Raw genomic sequence first — 23,284 nt, 5'->3', positions numbered from 1 at the left:
TGTGTGTGTGTGTGTGTGTGTGTGTGTGTGTGTGTGTGTGTGTGTGTACGTGCGCGCATTTAAAAAAAATTATTCACTGAACTTCTGAACAAAGTGTGTGCTATAGACTTTAAGGCCAGAAGGGACCATTATGATCATCTAATCTGACCTGCACATTGCAGGCCACAGAACCTCGCACTCCCACTCCCACCTCTGCCCGAGTTACTGATGTCCTCACATTATGATTTACGGACTTCCAAGTTACAGAGAACCCGCCATTTACACTAGTTTAAACCTGCAAGTGACCTGTGACCCATGCTGCAGAGGAAGGTGAAAAACCCCCAGGCTCTCTGCCGATCTGACCCGAGGGAAAATTCCTTCCTGACCCTAAATATGGCGATCAGTTAGACCCTGAGCATGTGGACAAGACCCAGCAGCCAGACACCTGGGAAAGAATTCTCTGTAATAACTCAGAGCCCTCCCCATCTAGTGTCCCGTTACCAGCCATCGGAGATATTTGCTGCTAGCAGTCACAGATCGGCCACATGCCATTGTAGGCAGTTTTATCATACCATCCCCTCCATAAACTTATCAAGCTCAGTCTTGAAGCCAGTTAAGTTTTTTGCCCCCACTGTTTCCCTTGGCAGGCTGTTCCAGAACTTCACTCCTTTGATTATTAGAAACCTTTGTCTAATTTCAAGCCTAAACTATAGTAACTTGATGGGGGCATGGGACAATGGATGTACAGGTCATCCCCTGAAGCACTTAACAGGCGATCACTTCATCACCCGGACAATTGGGTGGCTAGTGTGGTGTTGGCCATATTTTGAAAGAACAATAAAAAATAGTCTTGTTTGAGCATAAGCCCTCTGAGGCCAGTGTGAGCTGCTTGGTCCTGACTGAATTAGTCCTAAGTGGCAGCTCAACAAGGTACAGGACATGTTTTAAGTACCAATGGATATTGCCGATCTTAGTTATATGAAAGCAGTTTGTTATAGTGATTATGACACTGAAGGGAAAGGACAAGTGTTTCACCAACTTAAATATGAACCACTAGAATAAACAGCTTGGAAGCAACAAAGTGATGTAGTATACTGTGCGGAGTATAGCAGGTCAGATAAAATCATTAAAATCAAAAAAATTACATCTGTTTTTTATTTACATTTACTTAAGTTACTTTCTTCTCATTTTAGTCTTAAACAACTGAAGTGGCTATTCTGTACTCAATTCTGTAGAATTTGACTTTACACAGAGTTTTCTGTTAGGTTTCACACTTAATGTTCATCAGCACCAAAAAAGACCACCCCCAGGCCATCTTTCTCATCTTTTGTTTTGAGAACACCACAAACTAGAACACAAAATTGACAAGGTAATAGGTGGTGCTGTGCTTGTAAGCAGTACCATCTTCTGATGTACTGAACAGTCACAAGTCAGAAAGGTTGAAATGCTGCTCCACCAGCGTTTGCAGTGACTCGATGTCTCATGGATGAAGTGTTTGAACAGAAGACTGAGGTTTTAGAAACTGAGCATGTGAGTGTCCAAATAGAATCATAGAAATGTGATGCTGAAAGGAACATTGAGAGAACATCAAGTCCAGCTCCCTGCACGGAGGCAGGGCCAAGTAAACATAGGCCATCTCTAACAGGTGTTTGTCCAACCTGTTCTTAAAAACCTCTGGGGATGGGGATTCCAAAACTTTTCTTGGAAGCCTGTTCCAGAGCTCAGCTACCCTTTCAGGTAGAAATTTTTTCCTCATATCTAACCTAAATCTCCCTTGCTGCAAATTAAACCCATTACTTCTTATCCTACCTTCAGTGAAGATGGAGAACAATTGATCAGTCCTCTTTATAACCGCGCTTAACATATGTGAAGACTGTTATCAGGTCCCCCCTCAGTCTTCTTTTTTCAAGACTAAACAGGCCCAGTTGTTTTGACCTTTCCTCATAGGTCACGTCACCTTTTATCATTTTTGTTGCTCTCCTCTGGACTCTGTCCAGTTTATCCACATCTTTCCTAAAGTGTGGTACTCAGAATTGGACACACTATTCCAGTTAAGGCCCCACCAGTGCTGAGTAGAGTAGGGCAATTACCTCCCATGTCTTACATATGACATTCCTAGTAATACACCCCAGAATATTAGCCTTTTTTGCAGTTGCATCACATTGTTGACTATATTCAATTTGTTCTCCACTATCATCCCCAGATCCTTTTCAGATGGAGCCATATAATGTTTACAAGGAACTGATTGTGTATTATGATTATTGATGAGGCACAAGTTGTTTACTTGTATGACAAGCATTGATATCTCAGCTCATTGACATTTGCATGAGTATTTGACTTCAGCCGCTAGTGATAGTCAAAAGGTCTGCATGGATATAAGTGCCATCTGACTAGTCTTATGACAGCCAATATGGCTAAGATGAGGAAATCTCTGCCAATAACATGGTTGATCTGCACATATGCTAAATTTACTGTCAAGAGACTTTGAAGGAGAGAATATCAGGTCATATTGACTGTGCACTTTCTTTGTCATGCCTCCTGAAGTAAGGTGGAGCACTTCTTCAAAGTGGCCAGTTAATGAAAATCTGCTAACAGTATAGACAGGATGTTGAGTTTTTGCCAGAAGGTGACAAATACTGGTGTGAAGAGGGGTGCTGAGGCCTGGCTTTAGATGTGGATGTCAATAACAGTAGCCCTCAGTTCTGTAGCGAGGAATTCATGTTCAATTGCTGAAACTGTTGAAGTCCTGAAGACTGAATAAATTTACTGACTACAATTGTGGTGCATGTTCTGAAAGCATTATGATGGTGCATTAATGCCATGTCACTTTGTAAAATATGTTTGATACCTGCATGTGCCAGTTTCCACTCACAACAGGGCAATTGGCACTTAATGGGTTTCTGCTGACAGTATCTGCTGTAGCAGGCTACTGTTGTCTTTATTTCAGAAAGTTACTTTCTCCAGTGAAATACTGAAAAATGTAACAGCTGTTCAGAGATGGAAATCTCAAGTAAAGAGCCTGGCTGAAAACAAAGAAAGACGACATTGAAAGAAGAGTTGCAACTGTTAACAGCTCCAGTTTCTTCTACTGGTGTTGAATTACCTGTTTTCATCACTCAGCTTAGTGCAATCAGATATTTGCTGGAGAACAGATAGGTCTTCAAAGCTGACTTTCCTTATTTCCTTATTGAGCATTTAAATTCTGAAAGCCTTAAAAGCACCTTCAGTCAGTTTGAATAATGGGACTCTAAGGTAACTAAATAACAATTTTGGATCCTGGATTGTAATTTTAAAATGTTGCATTATGAAATTAATAATGATAAAACTGTGTGTGTGTGTGTGTGTGTGTTCACAGAAAGCTTTCACAAATTTGAACTTTGTTTTGAAATGCTAAACAATTTTTCTGTGTTAAAATTGCAAGCTTTTTGTAGACACACTGATATTGTACTATTATGGATTTATAAGAAGTTTTGAATAAATATAGTTTTAATGTTCCAGTTTCTTGTGGGCTTCAGAAATCCTACCATTAATGACACTGAAAACTGCTTTAAAAAACTGCACTTATAATTCAGTTGATTATAAAAATAAAAATTGCAATAGTGCAAATTTTTCAATTAGGTTTTGGCTTTGTAACGCTCAGTTAAATCATGATTTATTTTATTTTATTTATTTATTTATTTATTTTAAAAAGGAAGATTGTGTGATTTTTAATGCTCATGCTTCAGAGAATCCAGCTTATTAGGCCATGTCTACACTACTACTTACGTTGGTATAACTTATGTCAGGGGTGTGAATAAGCCACCCTCTGAGCGATGTAAATTACACTGACCTAAGTGCCGGTGTGGACAGTGCCATGTCAGAGGAAGAGCTTCTCCCGCCGACATAGCTATCGTCGCTCATTGGGGGTGGATTAATTAAGTCGACGGGAGAGCTCTCTCCTGTTGGCTTAGAGTGGCTACACTAGAGAGCTTACAGCAGCTCAGCTGCGCCGCTGTAAGCTCCTAGTGTAGCCATAGCCTTGGTCTGACAGGAGATTGTTCTGACTGCATCCTCTGAAACTAACTTCTAGTGGCCATTTGTTCTGGTGCTCATAGTAAGCAGCTTTAGTGGACCACTGAGAGGGCAGGCTTCTTGCCTTTTACAGCCTAAAAGGGCTCAGAAATGGAAGCTCTCTGAATCACTTGAAAACCACCCTGGATGAAGTTTTAGAATGGTTCTCTAGAAAGTTTTCTGCCTTTCCTGGAATGATCTGGGGGCCCTGATAGGACATGTCTATTTCTAATCTCTAAATTTCTGTGATTTGTTAGCATAAATTCTTCATGCTCTCCATCTGTTCTGGGTGTGTCTGATGTCCTTTACTTCTCTTCCTGTCCTCCTTTAGTTTCCAGAAAAAAACACCACCTGCTCTGACACAATTGAAGCAGCTTTTTTGACCGATATATTCTGATTATGAAGTGTCGTCATTACCCAATCCCACAGACCACCAGGAAAAACCAATTACTACTTGTATTGCTCCGTCTGCATTTGTTTTCCCCCCTCTCCCTTTAGGTAACTAATTTCCTTACCTTGTACCCTTGGCAGCCAGTAGTGACTCCTACCCTTATTAACAGTACTGGCAATCCATTGAGTTAGCTACAGGAGGCAGTGCAAGTGTGTAATTGACATAACATAATTAATTGCTCTGTAGAGAACCATGCAAACAGTTACATGCCTCACTTTTCCTAGGGAAGCTGAGTGTAGCCAGTTTGAGCTCTGATAAATCTGTGTGCATGCATAGCATTGGTAAGTCTTCCCTTGCTGGCGTTATTGAAGAGAATTAGTTTATTTACTTTCCCAAGCAGGCTGTGACCAAATTTGTTTTGACTGTTTCAGATTGATGCATCATGCCTTACCTGGGAAGGACAGCAATGCCAGGGCAAAACAGCTATAGTTGAAAAACTCTCCGTAAGTCTATGCAATGTTTTTTTTCTAAACAAAATGTTTTGGGAAACTGCTCTAAAGATCTAAATTGTTTTGCTTCTCACACAGAAGGTAACATTTTCAAAAGTGTCTAAATCACATGTTCAGAAGTGACTGAGAACCTAAACTTTGAAAATGGGTCTTAGGCTCCTGAGTCACTTAGGAACTTTAGAACATATTCCCTAGCACTCTGTGTAGGGAACCTTTCCACTTCTGAGCTATTGCGTAAGACAGGTTCACATTTCTCTTCTGTCACAGGATTCTCTCTCATTGGGCTGTATGGGGTATTCACCTCCCTGAATGTATTCTTTCCTTGGCTCTTCCTGTGATGCACGTTATTAGAAAACACAGTGCAGTCCACTAGTTGAGACTCGCAGCATTGAGATATTCGCTTCTTGGGCTGGCTGGGACATTATTAATGGGACAAGATTCTGCTAGTTCTGTAGCTGTTGCTTACTCAGAGGTGAGGACTCAGTGTTCAAATATTGCTTTTATGGGACTTAGATTTCCAGGGTCCTTTGCAACTCACAACTCTAGAGACACTCTGCTGTCCCTTGGGGACACTGCTTGCTTCTAGTGAATCAAGGGCCTGCAGGGATGCAGAATCAATGCTAAACATCCATGTTTGCCATGAAAGTACACCTCTACCCCGATATAACGTGACCCACTATAACATGAATTCGGATATAACGCAGTAAAGCAGTACTCTGGGGGGCGGGGCTGCGCACTCCGGCGGATCAAAGCAAGTTCGATATAACGTGGTTTCACCTATAACGTGGTAAGATTTTTTGGCTCCCGAGGACAGCGTTATATCGGGGTAGAGGTGTACCTGCTGCTGCTAACAGATAACATGCAATTCTCTTGTCAAGTGAAAACCAAGTTCCCTAGTACATCTCTAAAGTCTGCAGTCTCCCAGTTTTGTCAGTTTCTGGAGTTCATTTACTCCAGAAAATAGTGCTTTGAAATCCTAAAAATCCCAGTTTCTTACTGCAGAGTGTGGGCTGTTAATTCTCCCTGTAAGGGTGCGGACTCACCCCTGCGGTGCCTCCTGCTGGTCTCTTCCGGGAATTAGCTAGATTTCCAGCCCGGAGCGCCCTCTGCAGGCTGGTGATCCACTACCACTTGGCCCCCGTGTCCCTCCCTGGACCCCGGTGCCCCTTTCTCTGGGTGCTGCCCTCTGGCAGTACCCACCCACTCTGGGTCTCCCCTCCCAGGGGAACCCCCACCCACTAACCCCACCTCACCTCAGTGTAAGGCTACTGCCAGTCCCCATCTAGCCCCACTCCCTGGGGCAGACTGCAGTATACACCACTCATCACAGGCAAGGTTGGGTTTGGACCTGCTGCCTTTGCCTACCCCTGGGCTGCCCTCTGCAACCCCCAGTACCCGTTGGCCCAATGCTAGGCCACAGCCTGGGGCTTTCTAGGCTGGAGCTCCCCAGCTCCTCTGCCTTTCCCCAGCCCTGCTCCACTCAGGTACCCTGTCTCTAGCTTCCTGCAGCCAGGCCCTTCTCTCTCTGAATGCAGAGAGAGAGTGTCGCCTTGCTCCTGGCTCAAGCCTTTATAGAGCCAGCTGCAGCTGCTTCTCCCAATCAGTCCAGGTCTTTCCTTCCACAGCCCCAGCCCTCTGCAGGGCTGGCTTTAACCCTCCCCAGGCAGGAGCGGGTGACCACCCTGCTACACTCCCCATAATCTCTTAATTTCTGTTTTGCAAGGTGGCTCATGCAGTTAATTTAGCACATACAAGGCCTATAAGTGCACAAACTCCTGATCCTCTAGAGATTGTGCTGCACAGTCCTGCTATTGTGGGACTCTCTTTACTCCACAATTCTCCAGAAGACTCTGCAACCTGATCCTCTAGAAAGGAAGACATTTCTTCAAGAAATAGTCTTTGGTTGTTGACCTCCTATGATGGAGTTGGAAGCGCACATGAAGGATATTTGTATTTGAATGTACAGGAAATAGAGATGGGGAAGGCAGCCCAGTTTCAAGCTTTAGGAGTTCCTGGATTAAAAATCCCTTCTCCCAAAGAGCTTCTCTGAACAGGACCTAGCATTTGTCTGCATCCATGGGAATCCAGGCTTGGTAGACTCATTCTGTTCTGAGCAGCAGAAGCTTGAGGAGGTTTTGGGTGGGGTTTTATTGCTGTGGGTTGCTCTAGAAAAGCGTCTCTTGGAAAAACAAGGTGAACTTCAGCAGGTATCGGAGCTGACAATTCCACCTCCAGCCCAAATCTCTCACCTTCGATGGCTTTGCTGTATGATAGCTCAACAGACCCTGGTGGGCCCGCAGCAGTGCTTTTATAGACATGCCATTTTTCAAAGGGTGGCTCTGGAGTTCTCTCTTGGATTTGTGTTAAATTGAACGTGACCATGCTGATGAGTGTTGTTCAAACACTAAATCTCAATCTGGGAAGTATTCATGTCAGTTCTATCCTATACTATTTGGACTCTCCAATTCAAAACAAAACTGCCTCTGTTTACCTGGTGTTCCCTTGTTCCTGACTGGAAAGGAAAGGCAGGATGGCTCCCCAGGTAGGAGCAGGAAGACCAGTCTAGGAGGCATCCCCAGACCAGACAAGTGACTGTGATCACCAGACACTCAGACAATTGTTATTTAAAACCTGGGCCCGTTGACTGACCTTTCTTGCATATGAAAATGTAGAGACATCACCTGCCTCAGGTTTCTTGTGAGCATCATTGCAAGGGAGTTTCCCTGCCTGATCCGTGAGGGAGAGGGGGAAGTTGGGCTCTGGCTTCTCAAGGAAGAGCTCAGTGAATCAGAGGCTCAGTGATTTAACCTCTCCCCCCGCCCCCCTCAACACACCGTTTAGCAGGCAGGTTACGGAAAGTGGTGCTGATCTGAGATTTCAACAGCTGTGATCGCAGATCCTTCCTTGGCTGATTCCCCTGGACGCAGCCTAAAACGATATAGGCAGTGTCTGCCAACAATCACTGGGCTGTGTCCCTGGAGAGTTTAATTCCCAGCACTGGAATGGTGGCACACCAGGATATGTGGAGTTAAAGTTCCCTTTACGAGAAGGCTAGCAGTATGGGGAAAAACACGAGTGGGGGAGAGTCAGGAAATGTTGAATTAAGGTGACATGTCCCACACAGAACTGAAAAGCTTGTTTGTGCAGGAGATGGAGTTTTCTTGAGGGCCAGTGCAAGAATGTGAAACAAACTCCCACAGGAACTAAGCACATACAGTTCTCTCCCACTGCTGGAAGGCACTCAGATACTCTGGTGATGAGGGCAGGATAAGATTCTATATAGAGTAGAAACATATCCCCAAACAGCCTTAACTCTGTCCCATGCGGAGATGTCTCTAGGACTTGGGAACAGACCAGTACCCTATTTCTCCCTGCCACTTTCTCTTGGCCCTTCTCAGCTCCCAATCAGCCCTGCTATCCATACAGGCCACCAGACTCTCACTGTACCTCAGGGAGCACTTGCTGCTGGTTGGCAGAGTCTGAGGGACATGCCAGATCCTGTAATTTCCCTAGAAGGACTCACTAGGGAAGGGGATGGTGAAGACTGTCTGTGTTCTGTGCCAAGTGTCACTGTAATTCCTTATCCTGGTTTTCCAGCATTTTGAGTTTTGGGAATTAAACGCCTGTGTTCTGAAAGGGCCTGCGGAGTGCAGATAGTGCCGAGCATCTTCACTCTATGCTCCATTTCTTTTGTGAATGCTCCCGTTAACCCTGCAGAGCCAACGCAGCTGAGAGGGACCTGGCCTGTAGTTCTTGTGCATCAACTGAATTGTTTACTTAGTTCCAATCCATTACACTGGTGCAAATCCACTAAAGGCATCAGGGTAGCACAGGTGTCATTAGGTCTGCAAAACCTTTATTATTAATTGTGACTCTTTTATCTGTAGCTCCTAGAGGCGCGGCCCAGGATCAGGGCCCCAGTGGCAGACGCACAGTGAGAGACTGTGCCTGCTACAAATAGTTTGCAATTTAAATAAAAACAAGGTGGTAGAAGAGAAGTAGTGTTATCCCCATTTTACAGCTCAGGAGTGAAGGCTGTATCTTCATTGCAAAAAAGGAGTGTTTTTTTACATGGAGATGGCTAACTCTAAATAAGACCATGAAGCCATAGCCCCAGGCACAGAGATTAGGGACTTGCCTAGGGTGTCACAGGAAGTCTGGCAGAGCTAAGAACTGAATGCAGATCTCCTGAATCCTCGTCTATTGCCTTAACTAGCAGAATAATCTTATATGATTCTTCTCTTGCATTTCTGAAGAAGGTTTTTTTTGATTTAAAATCTTTATTTTTGTAAGTGAAAAGCACATAACCATTACATAGGACCACTTATGCTAAAAAGACACCAGCACATATAAGGGGACCAGCAACCAAAATAAACTCAGATGGCATCTTACAGTGAAACCCCTTCAATCCACCTCCTGCAAATTTTCTTAGCAGCCACTAGGTCTGTTGGGCCAGGTGAGGCGCTATGGGACATCGCAAAGCAAGCAGGGTTCTGCTAAAATCTCAGCGATTCAGCCTGGGGAAATGTATCAGAAAGTGAGGCTCAGAGGAAAATGGGCAAGGGGATTTGAATGAATGTCCTGGTCTAACCTAACCATGGCACTTGGTGTCAGGCAGCCACATTATCACCAATACGGCAAACATCTGCTCTCTAGAGTCTCTGCCATGTGTTGGGTGCACAAATTCACTGCCACCAACATGGGCGTTCGTTGACCTGCTCCTAAACGCTGCTTTTTGTTGTGCCCTCAAAGATATTCTGTGTATGATGCTGAACTTAATAAACCTGCTGTATTAGCTATAGATAGAGTATTCCCTTCTGCAGACCAACAATATAATTGTCATGCCCAACTTTTCTCTCAAATCCAGTGCTCATCAGCTGTTCACATGTGAGGTGCTTACTGAACCAGACTATATTAAAAGAAAGCACCAGTTTCCAAAGTATAAGGGAAGCATTTCCTCCCATGTAGAAACCAAGACGCTCTCCCTACAGGTACATTTGACTAAACTTGACATTTCTGAGCCCTCTGCCGGCAGCTACTATACCGATGAGAAAGCAAAAGTTTGTGGTCTTTACTGGCAGAGCAATGAGTATTGGATCTCAAATTGCATGCCACCTGCCTCAGTGATACTAGCACAGCTTTTGTTTCAAATACAGCTCTTACGAGTATGAAAGTTCATATTGAACAGAGCTTCACTTCATTTATAAAGCGAACATACAGCGCTGTCTAGTTAGATTAAGAAAAAAGGGGAGTGCTTTTTAAGCACTCCTTAGCAGCTGGTGGAGACCAGGTTCAACCCCTTTAAAAATGGGTTAGCTGATTGTGGTCAACCTAGCTGAATTTAGCTTGGCAGTATTCAGTTGCCATCATATCCGTGTGTCTAAAATAACTGAGGAGAACAGATAAGAGGAGTGAAGATGCTAGAAAGTGGAATACAGAAAGGAACGAAAGGGAGAAGAGAATGGGGACTCTGAGATGAGAACCTACAATAACATAATTATAAGGGCCTCTCTGGTGAAGATTTCTTGCAGCATTTCACAGGGCTGGAAGGAACAAGTCCAGGTTGTCACGCCAGAGGGACAGTGTTTTTCGTTAAAAGGGTAGCTGCTAAATCTGACTTGCACTTTGAGATGGGGCTTATGGAGTATTTGTTTCTCTGCAAAATTAATTTTGTTCTTTAGTAGAAAGTCTTCAACTGAGTACCTGTGTTTTTCTGCTGACCCCCTGCATCTTTCTGTGGCACTGAGAATGTAAACTTGTGTCTATTTCCAAACTAGTTCAGCTTCTAATGCCACTGCACTTAACTGATTTCCTACATGAAATGTGTATTGTATAATATATTCTAAGGAGGGGAACACTTCCTATCTGCTCACCCTCTTCTTTTCCTTCTCATTTTAGAGCCTTCCTTTTCAAAAAATACAGCACAGCATCACGTCACAAGACCACCAGCCCACGCCTGACAGTTGTATACTTAGTATGGTTGTGGGACAACTTAAGGTAAACTCTCCTTTCCATTACAGGGAAACAAATGCTAATGTCCTGAAGTTTTCTTCAGGATACTTAATCATCTGATGTTTGTAAAACAGCTTCTGTACCTTGGAGGCACCTGTTCATGCCTACATTGGGGTGTCATGCTTCTGGTGTAGAACACTTCCAAGAGAGACTGCTTGCCGTGCTAGATTAAAAGCCCTTCGTAAAACCACTGCACCTCAGCAATGTCATGTGAAGCATCACTTCTTTGGTTTGGCCTTTTAGATGTACTGCTGTTCTTGTTCGCACTGAGGTCATGGCTGCAGTAAAGGTCTTAACTCAGTGGTTCTCAACCTAGTTACCACTGTGGACCGCATCCAATACCGAGGGTTGAGAACCACTGTCTTAACTGATGCACTTTCTGTTTAGTGGCAGCTTGGTTCATAATTCTTCAGGAAGGTGTAAATTTGGTTACCTTGTTCATACAGTTTAGCAGTGCAGGCTGTGATGCCTCCATCTGCCCTCTGGTACAGCTGGTCCATGGAAGTGCAAGGACAGTCCAGTAGTCCTTCATATTAGTTGACAGTCCTTATAACGGAGCCTGGCTATTCCATTTCTGTGCAGGCAGCTGGGGTAAGGTTGGTCAGCCGCAGTATGGGAAGAGTAGAGCTGACTGATACGGCACTTGGGTCAGATCCCCAGGGATTGCATCGGAGTTATTGCAATCCTATTCTGCCTCTTTCTGGCCAAAACTGATTCAGGAATGGTAATATCGTCTGAGTGAGCTCATGCCATCTAGCATTGAAGAAGTCCCTTCTCTTGAAGCTACTCCAGATCTAAGTTCCCTCTAAGCTGCGTGGCTGCGCGGCAGGCTGTAAAGGGCCTTGCAGCAGGGGCCTGGAGAGGAGAGAGGTAGGGGGTGGGCGGGGACTGGGGAGGGGAGCAAGTTGGGGAGTGCAGGGCTGCTGCGGGCCTCTCCCCTGGCTCCGGGAGCTCGCTCATTGCTGCCGGCGGGGAGAGGGAGGCCCCTCCTCTGGAGCTCTGTGTGCTGCCGGCGGGGAAAGGGCTGGGGGGGGGGGGGGGGGAGTCCTCTTGTGCGGCCCCCCCCCAATTAATTTTATTCTGTGCACCAATATGGAGGTGATTTGTCACACATCACCTCCATATTGGTGCACATAACAAAATTCCGCACATGAGAGGGAAAAATTAGAGGGAACGCTACTCCAGATTATTTTTACCCACATGGCTTCAGTTTGCCCTGAACACACAATGTATACATTGTCACCTCTGCTGTGCTGGTGAATTAAATCAAACTCATTTTGGCCCTCCACCTCTCTGGGGGAACAGCTGTGCTTCCAAAGGCCTGAAGACCATAGATTGAGAGGATTTGTTGGGTTTCTTGTTTAGAATAAGAGCTGTCTTGTCCTTGAGGCCACAAAGTTCCTTAAAGAAACTAGCCAAAGCCAGGACTTGCCCTTTACTGGGAAATCTTAAACTTGCCTTAACACTCAGTGAGGTGTGCCAGAAGCACATTGGGTCCCGTGAAAGTGCATGCTGCCACAACAGAATCCCCAGCCCATCCAGCTTCTGGCTAGCATGCTCCAGTTTCCTTCACGGAATACTGTCAACGTTTACTCCTTCAAATGGCTCTGGAAACAGCGTGTTCTTGTCATCAAACCTCCAGCAGAATCTGGGATGGACTAAAGAGTCAGGCTGGATCGGAGTTATTTAAATCCCCTGGAGCCCCCAAAGGAGCTGATCTGCCCCACTTGCTCATGTTGGGTAGTGGGGAAGAGCAGCTTTTGGCCTCACACCTCCTGCTTCTGGACATTATTGAAACCTAAAACTACAGGTCTTCCTCTTTTAGTGAAGACCGAGAATTACCCTATAATTGGAGCCCAGATAGTAAATGGCAGCAACAACTACATTGTACCATCACAAATTACCCTTTGCGTTTCAATCTATGTCCCCCTGTCCCTCCTGTTCCCACCATGCCCCCTCTTCTCCCTCCCCCCAAGCTGTGGCTCATCAGTGAAAATTCTCATTGACTGATTATTTTCAAGGGTGTGCTTTTCACTGCGTTCTCCAGGTAGCCTAGGCCTTTGCTTCTGCAACTGCCCAGGCAGTCCTGTTCAGAACCGCTTCCCTCTCATGTGGGGCTGGGAATAGGGGTGGGAGGCGAACATGGAGCTGACCTCAGAAGTTCATCTCTCTGGCTTCCCAAGCCTTGGCTGCTGCACTGTTCTACAGGCAGCCCAGCTGGCCAACCTATACTTCTGGGTCCCTAGCTGCAGGCTGGACTCCAGCTCTGGTCCACTAGACTCTGCAGCTTGCTTCCATGGAACAGTGCTGCGAACATGCAGTATAAACAATGAACTTAACCCCAGTGAGGAAAACTGCAGAGCGAGATGTCAGGCACCTGGCTGCAGCAAATAACTATTCCATGGCAAAAATGCTGAATTCCATGTCTCTCTTTTTGGGCGGGGGAGGTGGTGGTGAAGAGGGAATACTAAATTTGACAATCTGAGTCTTAGCATGGGGCCCTGGTTGAGGTGACTGGGGGCCGTTCATATCTGAGGCACTTTCAGGTTCTCTGCCATCTCGGGCAGATGAAGCTGCAGTAGTTACACCGCTCATGTTTTCAAGTTTATCTTCATCACCATAAAGGGTAGGATTGTCTTTTGAGTGGATCACAATTCTGCAGCCAGGGATGTATTTGTGGGTAAATCCTGTGGCTGTAGGGTCCTGCCCTTAATCTTCTTAAGGAACAGGCTCTGTAAACTGTTAGGTTTCTAGTTCTGCAGTAGGATGGACCTCACCATGGACAATGCAGTCTAGGGACCTATCTCGTACACCACTTTTTGATGCTATAGATTGGGGTAAGCAATTATTGTTTGTCAAGGTCCATATTTCTTGGTTGAGGTATTTTCAAAATGCAGACTCCAGAGAAAATCGTACAAAAACAATAATGATGATAAGAAGTAAATAAAAAGATGTCACGGTCAGTTCAAAAGCATCTGGCTGTCCAGATTTGGCCCACGGGCTGCCTATTAACTACCCCTGCCATAGATCCAACTTATCTTTAACTTCTTTATTCTTCTATGAAAAGTACAACTTAGCAAGTCAAGGCAAAGTATTGCAGGGATCACGGGACAGTGCATGTGGATATTTAACAGATATACACTGCTTACGTATACAAAGCATTTGCCAGCTGTCTGTCACCATGTGGTGTAGCACTGAATCATCTTTTTTTCCTTACCTGTGAAGTGAGTCAAACCATTAATGTAGCTTGTAGCAAAGGGTCTGCACCTTTCCTCCATTTCTGTTCGTGTTGGGTACAGAAGCAGGAGGCAGACAGCTTAGTCTTCAGACTTGGGCTCCTATGTTTAAACGTGCCTGGTTTAGCATTTTGGGGCTCATGTTGGCACCAGATGTTACAGTTGGACCCATGGTCTGAATGGACACAGTGACGGCTGGCCTTGGCTTCTTCCTTGTATGTGCTGTGTGTCACTGCAATTCCATTTGCCTCTGCTCAGCGTGAAGGAAAATCCTCATCAGTGCTTGTTACACCGAAGCTTAGCAAACTGACTCTCCTAGTAAAGCAGATGCATAAAATATCCATTGTCCTGTCCATCCCTCAGGTTAGCGGTCACATGTGAACAGAAGACTTATGAATACGCACACATTTGAAACTGATGCACTGTAATATCCTTGTGTTAGTCCTGAAAAATAGACACAGTCAACTGGAATCAGTCTGTGCATTTAATAGTGGCGTTATTGATACTCAGATCTTACCAAAACAGCAGTAACAAAGCCAGAGGGCTGCAAGCATCCAGTTATTTAGATGTAATCTTTAACTTCTGAAAAACATTTAGCTCCTAAACAGCACTGATCCGTAGATCTCAAAGCATGCTACAGCGAGGAAAAAATATCACGCTTTCCACTTTACAGAGGGAGAAGCTGAAGCACAGAACGTAAGTGACTTTGCTAAAGTCATAGAACGGATCAGCGACAGAGCCAGCAAAAGAACCCAGTTCTCCTGGCTCCTAATCTAGTACATAGGACCATAATGCCAAATACTTACAAGCACCATGGAGACTAGTGCAAAAATTTCCAAACCTGTTGTTCGATTTTAAAAATTTTAATTCGATTTTGTGCAGGCATTTGCTAGTAAACATTCCAAAACACGGACTGCACTGAAGTAACCTGAGTGAGGCACAAAGCATTTGAAATGTCAGGAAGGGCAAAAGGAAAGATGTTTGCTACATGCTGACTAAAAAAGCAGACATGCTTGCTGTGGGCTTTGGGTGGGCTCTTCAGATGTGTCCAGATGACCTAGGAACACAGGTTCCAAGTAATGTCAGTGGGACTTGTGCTCCTAACTACCTTAGGCATGCTTCAAAGTCTCATCCTTCAGCCCCAAAACCTCCATTTTGTTGAATACATGTTATCCTCGGAGTGCTTTAGAAAAGTAATAAGATGTTCCACTTTCTGTCCATGTGCTTCTGAGGCTGTGTCCTTTAATGGACCTAGGCTCACATCCTTAGATCTTGTTGAATACGAGACAGAAGAGGATGGACCAGCAAAGTGGTCTGTAAGAATGCTTTTTACTTCCCATTCTCAAGGGACAGTGCGCTGGTGTGAGAAGGATTGTGTGATGGGTCTCTAGATTCTTACTGTATCTGAGCAGAAACAGTACATCAGTCACGCTTTCATTGGCAAAACTTAAACAGATATTAAACTAGCCTCTCAAAACTCATCTTGGGGGCAGGGGTGGTTTTTAATAATCACGATGGTCAGGATGAGCAAGCAGATTTTGTAGCTGGGCTAGTATTTTGTCATTACTTTACACATCTAGAATTAGTGTGGGAAGGATAAACTAAATTCTCCCATGTATCCTAATTTTGTTCCCATCACTTCTTGCTGCTTCTCCCTTCCCTGATGAGCATTTGTTTGTTCAGACAAGAAGAGGAGACAGCGTTTGAGGCCCATAGTTTCTACCTGCTTCAGCCAAATCCAGTAATGATTATGGCACCCTGTGTTCTTGGAACTTGTTTCTGTCTAGTTACGTGTCTTTTTTTTCTCCTGCTCAGGCAGACGATGACCAAGTTCTAGGTTTCCACCAAACCTTTTTGTTGAAAAGTTTTCAAGGTGCTTGGGTGTGCACCAATGAAGTCTTCAGGCTAGCCCTCCACAACGTTTAACCTCTGCCCTCTCTCCATCTCTGGTGGTCTTCACCCTCCTTCCTGAGTAAGACATGCTCTCTGCTTGCTCTTACACCTTGATTGATTTTGTAGTGTCTGAGTAGCATGGCTGTTGCTTGTGCATTTTCAAAGCAATATGGCAAACCTGTGGTTCTCCAAATGCTCCTTTATGGGGTGTGGTTTTAGAAGTGATTACTACAGAATGAATTTAGAATAACTAATTCTGTATGTAAAGTGTCCAATTGAAAAAGGGAATTGTATCACTTGGGAAACTTGGATGTTTGTGATGTATGGTAAACACTTAGAGCATTGTTTGAAACTTGCCAGATAAGACATGATGAAAATCTGAAAGAATCTGTGACATTAAGGCTATGTCTACACTAGCATTTTTATCGGTAGAACTTTTGTCAGTCAGGGGTGAAAAAACACACCCCTGACCGATGTAAGTTTTACTGACGGTGCTGTCCACACCGGTGCTTTTATGTCGGTGGGAGAGCGTCTCCTGCCAACAAAGCTACTGCCGCTCATTGGGGGTGATTTAATTATGCCAGCGGCAGAGCTCCCTCCCCCTTGCATAGAGCAGCTACACAGGAGACCTTACAAAGGCGCAGCTGCAGCAGTACAGCTCTGCCACTGTAAGGTCAGTAGTGTAGACGTAGCTTAATTCTTTGCCATGAGATCCGAGAGACATTCCAGAACAGTAATTGGGTGCCAGAGCTAAGCTGTAAAATAGGCATGGGGGCCAAAACCAAAGATAAATGTCTGTCTGTGTACAAGAAGCGTAAAAAGCAGACGGGATGAAGTGGAATGCCTGGCAGTGGAAGAGGAGCCTGACCTGAATGGTATTACTGAAACATGGTTGGTCTCCAAAAATCAGTGGGACACGGTGATACCTAGTAACCAGCTAAAAAGGAAGGGCAGATTAGTCTGCAGTGCTGCTGGGAGTAGTACTGTACCTCGAGAGTCCCTGGAACATATGCAGAGGTGGTGGGAGTAGAACTGTACCTAAGGAGACTCCCTAAAACATGAGACAGAATTTGAGTGAAGAGGCCCATTCAGTCAAGTCTGCAGAGATGCAAATGCCAAGTTACACAAATATGCTAGTAGAGTTGTGTACTAATGGCCTCTGGGTCAGGAAAAAATACTGTGTACAATGTGGAGGCAACAAAAATCAAATAAAGCAGTAATAATGGGTGACTTCATTCGATAAACTGGTCAAAAAGCGAATAGAATGTTAGGAACCGTTAGGAAAGGGATAGATGATAAGACAGAAAATATCATAATGCCACTATATAAATCAGTGGTACACTGACACCTGGAATACTGCATGTAGTTCTGGTCGCCCCATCTCAAAAAAGATATATTAGAAATGGAAAAAGTACAGAGAAGGGCAACAAAAATGATTAAGGGAACAGCTTTCATATGAGGAGAGATTAAAAAGATTGGGACCATTCCGTTTGGAAAAGAGATTACTAAAACCATGAAAGGTGTGGAGAAAGTGAATAAAGAAGTGTTATTTACCCCTTCACATAACACACGAACCAGGGTCTCCCAATGAAATTAATAGGCAGCAGATTTCACACAACACACAGTCAGCCTGGGAATATTGTGAAGGCCAAAACTATGACTGGGTTCAAAAAAGAATTAGATAAGTTGCGGGACTGGACAAACGGGATGGCTCACTTGATGATTTTCCTGTTCTTTCATTCCCTTTGAAGCATGTGACATTCACCACTGTTGGAAGAGGGGATACTGGGCTAGATGGACCATTGGTCTGACCCATATGGCCGTTCCTATGGTCAGTCTGGTCAGCAAAGGTTTAAAGAAGCAATTTACATTTTTTTGAAACAGCTAGTTCTGAAGGAGTTGATCAGAGCTCTAGTTGAATCATTAAATAATAGTGACTGCAGTGTAACTATGCTCAACATCCTCAAAGAGAAAAGGTACCAAAATCCAGCATAGTGACACTTCCCATTGGAAAGGGGAATCACAAAAAGAGAACCTAGTCCAACCCTGCAGTTAAAATCCGTGGCTTAGCATGGAGGTAGCATGCAGCCAATAATAAAGGCACAACAGACTAAACAAGGGAAGCTGGAAGGCAAGCAAAAGAGTGTGCTTAAATGGCTGTTGATGGCTGTGGTAAGAAGTGATCCCAGCTAAACAGTATCCATCAGGAAATGGAAACCCAGCCCAAATTAAGCCAATAAACAAGCTCTTATCAGTGATGGAATTTACTGCTTACTGTGTAATCACTTAGCTTCATTCATAGCCCTTTGTGAGGTTCTCTCCCAAAGACATAGGGAATGGTCAAAGGACATTGGAAGGCATGCATTTTAAACTGTTAAAGAAATACTCCTCTATGTACTGAACACAACAGATCTGTGGAAGTCTTTGCCACAAAATATCAAGCACTAGCAAGAGTTTAGGATTCATAAAAGGTTTAGATATTTGTATGAATTATGAGAAAATCCATAGTTATATTTGATAGGTTAAATCTAGGAGTGATATAAATCCTCATGTTTCAGGGCATAAACCAATCTCTAAATGAGGTGAGATGCTTCCCATAAGGGTGGATTATTCCATTATTGTAGGCTTCTAGCATTTTCCTCTGCAACATCTGGTGCTGGCCATTGTCAGAGGCAGAATAATGGGACTAGCTGGACCATTGGTCTAATCTGGTTTGGCAGTTTCTGTGTTCACACTGTGCTGATGCCATGAAGTCTCTATTCAGAACTTCAGAGCTACTACAGTGCTATTCCCAGTGGAATTCCCTTTAGATTTACTTGCTTATTTATGCTCAAAAAGAAGAGAATAGAAAATACTTGATTTAATATTGAGTTGCAGACCTGCCAAAGCAATTGAATCTGATGCTCTCGATCCATGGCTATTGGTTGGGGAAGATGCAGACTCTTATAATTTGAAGAATGGAGCAGTGGTGTCAACTTTTGTTTGTGGCAGCTCTAAAATATATCTCTAAACCTTTGGAGAAGAGATGAAAATCACTCGTACGAGGCCACAGAATGTTCCATCTCTTGTGAGATGGGAATAGATTCTTAGGGAACCATTGGCCTCTCTGGTTAAAGCTGTATTAAGTCACTTTCTGAAGAATACTTGCATGTTTCTGTTCCACAGATATCTCATACTAACAAACACATAGTTCTTAAAGCATGTGGTATGGGCTTTGAGTTGGAGAGTCTAGTTTGGTTCTTCACTTGGCCCTGGGTTGGGTCTTGGGTCACCTTGAAGTGACCCATCAACCTGGTCAGGAGCAGTGCTGCTGAAGACAGGTATACGTGACTGCAAGACTTAGCCAAAGTTCTTGAGGTTGTGGTGGGCAGAGCGTTGTGTGTGTAGGCTGAGCGTAGTGCCTTCCAAACTAACAGTTTCAGTTACTGATTATTTATAACCTGGCATTAAATACCCCAAATCTGGGTTTTTGAAACATTTTAATGTAAACCACATCTTATAAAGATCCTCATGGATACTTAACACCTCATTCGTCATCCCAGGACATCCCATGGCAACTCCAGCAATTGCTTACATGGAAAAGTAACATTATGATGGTACTTCACGTATTTAGCTTTTCTTAATGTAGACTAGCAACTGGAAACAAAGAGAAGAGTTAGTAACTTGTAACCAGTCAGCTCCGCGTGGTCCACCCTCTGGAACCTTCTCCCTAAACCACCATGGTGCTACATCTTTAGGCCATGTTACTGTTGCTGACTTCCATGGAAACTCCCTTCTGAGGCCAGCCCCCAGCACGGCAGTTACGTCACAAACTAACTTCTTACCAGATTGTGGTTTATTTTAACATAATGCATTACTTCATTGACTTTCATATGGCTTTTTTACACTTAACCAAATGACTGTTTCAGTTTGTCGCTGGGCTATTCTTTTGGGGCCAGAATAAATAGAACTGCTGAAACCACCAGTTTGTGTGAGTGCAGTTGCATCTTTATCTGTAGGAGGCAAGTGCTGCTGTAACAATAATAAATCTGTGCTAAATCTCCAGTGGCTTTAGAGAAACTCTGGCTTTAGGTACGCTGCACTGAGGAAATCTTACATCACTGAATTGAAAATATGGTGTGAACATCTAAGAGGAGAAATCCCTGGTTATCTTAAAGGTGAATGGTATTGTTGGGAGGTGTAAGGTACATTGTAGAGCATGACATCACTGTTGGCATCAGCTGGTGAATCTTGTTTCCACGTGTTTGAATATATTTGGCATAGTGAAGATCTTTTTAAAATCTTTTTTTCCCCCCCTCTCTCCATAGGCTGACGAAGATCCTATCATAGGATTCCACCAGATATTTATATTAAAGAACATCAATGATGCCTGGGTTTGCACCAATGACATGTTCAGGCTAGCACTGCACAACTACGGCTGAGCTGGTACCCCCGAGGCACCTGTGCTTTCTCTTTCTCCTCTCCTTTACTGATATATTCACACTCACGGAACATTCCAAATATCATACACAAACCTGCAACACTGCAGTGAGCGAGCGAGCAAGATCCATGACCTGCCCTTCTGCCAAGTTTACGTTGTGTCACTAGATGAGTTTCTTGTGCATGATGTTTGGAAGTTAGACTTAGCTGCATTTGACAAGAGAAATGTGTGTTGTACCAGCATGCCTTGGAAAGAATCCATAATGCAAAAGGTTGTGTCTTTATGTACTGACCAGTTGCTCTAGTAACCCAAAGAAACGAAAGGAAAGAACAGCAGCCTGTACAGCCCAGATACTGATTTGTTCAGATGTCTCAATGCTACATTATACAATAATAAAACCATGAGATTTTCTTAACAGTTTAAATTGTTTTAATGACTTGGATGTTGAGTGCATAACCATAAAGTCTTAGTCAGTTCTTTGGATTTCCTGTGTCTACCTGGCTGAGCAAACACTTACAAACCTGAAAACCCACCTAACCCTTTAGTTTTAGCTGTACACTCCCATCACGTCTCTTGCAGCTGAACATCGGTCCAAATATGCCTTGGCCATAGATCTCTTCCTCTCTCCCTCCCCCTTCAGCAGCCAAAGGTGGAGGCTTGTGGCTCATATTTTCATGTGCTCTGTAAAAAGTCAGACTTCAGTTGTTTAAGCTTTTTCTTAGTCTTTATTTTATGGAGAACAGACAGAAGGTAATGCACAAAGTTGACAATCATGGCAATATGTATTAGTTACATGTCTGTCATAACACTTGCTATGGTGTCAGTCATCGCTAAGTCCTTCCAGCTAAATATGCCAACTGTATTTCCTCTGTGTTCTACTGCTCTGGGAAATGTAGCCTCCAGCTTTCTGAATTGCCTATAGAACTTTGTTTTTTTGCATGTCCCCCTCTTCTCAAAATTGCATTTAATTCCAATGTCCTAGCCAAATTCCCACTCTAGTAACTACATCCAGCCTCTAAACTTCCCCTGTGGTTTGAATTGGGTATGCATTCAAACACTGTTCTAAACCAGTATGTAGTGTTCTTGTTGATATGCAGTCAGCTGCCGCATGCCACCCCAGAGGGGGCCGCTTTTCATTGGGGAAGGGATTCCTATATTCAAGTATTTCTAGATTTTTCATAGTAAAAGATGCCACATTAAATAGATTGCATCATTCACGTCACTTACGGCTGACTAACCTGATGGGTCCAGATTTTCAAAAGTGCACAGAACTCAGCTGCTCCTATTGTGACGCTTACGGCCAGGTTTCCAAGAGAGCTCAGTACCCAGTGTGTTCAGCTCTCTTGAAGATCTGGTCATGTATTTTGGTCCCTAAATGGGAGTTGAGCTCTCCTGAAAACAGTCCTTGGGCTCTCTCATTGACGTGCTAACCGCACTGTCTTTGTTCCACTCTAACTTGCTGTTCACCTCAATTTTAAATGGGCAACAAGGAATAGAAGCAACAGACTGTTAATTTCCTATTACTGCTTCTCTGCTCTAGAAATAGCATCACAATGTTCTGTTAATCCTGTAATAGAAGGATTAGTCCTTAGCAGAAAGACCCTTGTATACAAAAGGGCCATTTTTCATGGTCAGGGGCTACTGCTATCAAGCAAAGCTATTGCTTTTTGACCTCAGGATAGGAATCCCTCCCCTCTGCTATTAGACCTTAGACCCATCTTCTTCCAGTCCATTCTCAAATTAGAAAGAGAAAGGAGGCTGGCTCTAATAGAGTTGACTCTAATCGAATCTGTTCTGTAGAAAGATCCTGCCCACTAAACCCACAGACCCCGCAGCATCCAACTCTATAACTTGCTCTTGCAAGCGAGCTACTTAATTACTAGGCTAAAGGAGTGATGCTTCCTGTCAATCTGAGTCTGACCATTATTTCACGAACTCCCCTCTTACTCTGAACAGACCTGACATTCAGAGAAGGGAGCAATCGGCTGCCCGAGGAGGTTTCTTGCCTATAAGTTTCTTCCCCTTGGTCGTTCAGCCCTGGCTTCCTAGCTAGAGAAGACACAAGTGCCAATTCTACTTCCCATAGAAGCCAATGCTACATATAATGCTTCTGAGAGGCTGCAGCTCATTCACTGTGCTCAGGATAAGGGGGAAGACACTTGCTGTCTCTTAGTTACTACTTCAGCTCAAGGACTGCTTTAAAGAAGCCATTTATTCCATCGTAAACTGTTGCATGGAAGCTCCTGCACTGCTGCCCATATCTCACTGCAAGTGTTGGAGTGAATTCTGAAATAGCCCCATACAAATGTAGGGCACTGCCTGGAGGGAGGAGGAGAGGGGATGTTGCTGCCACTCTTAACTACTCTAGGTGGGGAGAAGGATGCATTCTATAAACCCAAGATTCTCATTCCAAAAAGTCTGTCTTGCCCTGCCCGCCCCGGATGAGACTTTTGGGATCCTCTCATGGTACCATGCTTAGCTGGAATGTCATGTTGGCCTTAATATTAGCAGTGTTAATAGCCATATTAAAAAGATGCCTTAAGAAAATTCCCCAAATGTGATTCTTACAGACAACCCATCTTGTCCTTATGGAACATCACATGTTGATTAGAAGGTGGGAAAAGGAAAAGCATCTTCCTTGTCCCTAAGAAGGGAATGACTGGCTTCTGTTCGCACTGAATAACTTGTTTTGAACATCTGCCTCCAACCCTGGAATAACTGACTTTATAGTTTAAGAATCTTCCCCTTGGTGGCACATATGTACTGCAGTTGTAGCTGCCTTGGACGGCTATCT

At 44.0% G+C, this 23,284-nt stretch overlaps 1 protein-coding gene across 1 annotated transcript in view; it reads left to right on the top strand.

Annotated features, from left to right (window-relative positions):
• LOC113406923 (nuclear transport factor 2) overlaps nt 1–20,905 on the top strand; it is a 44,626-nt gene extending 23,721 nt beyond the window's left edge. The window contains exons 3-5 of the mRNA XM_026653806.2: nt 4,852–4,923; nt 10,828–10,926; nt 20,378–20,905. Coding sequence (XP_026509591.1) covers nt 4,852–4,923; nt 10,828–10,926; nt 20,378–20,491 — 285 coding nt within the window. The 3' untranslated portion in view covers nt 20,492–20,905. The remainder of the gene's footprint in view (nt 1–4,851; nt 4,924–10,827; nt 10,927–20,377) is intronic.
• The last annotated feature ends 2,379 nt before the right edge of the window (nt 20,906–23,284 follow it).

The sequence above is a fragment of the Terrapene carolina genome, unplaced genomic scaffold, assembly GCF_002925995.2.
Source record: "Terrapene carolina triunguis isolate 2854851 unplaced genomic scaffold, T_m_triunguis-2.0 Scaffold165, whole genome shotgun sequence".
NCBI classification, from domain to species: Eukaryota; Metazoa; Chordata; order Testudines; family Emydidae; genus Terrapene; species Terrapene triunguis.
Note: the sequence above shows the minus strand (reverse complement) of the source record. Positions and strands in the feature narration are given on the sequence as shown.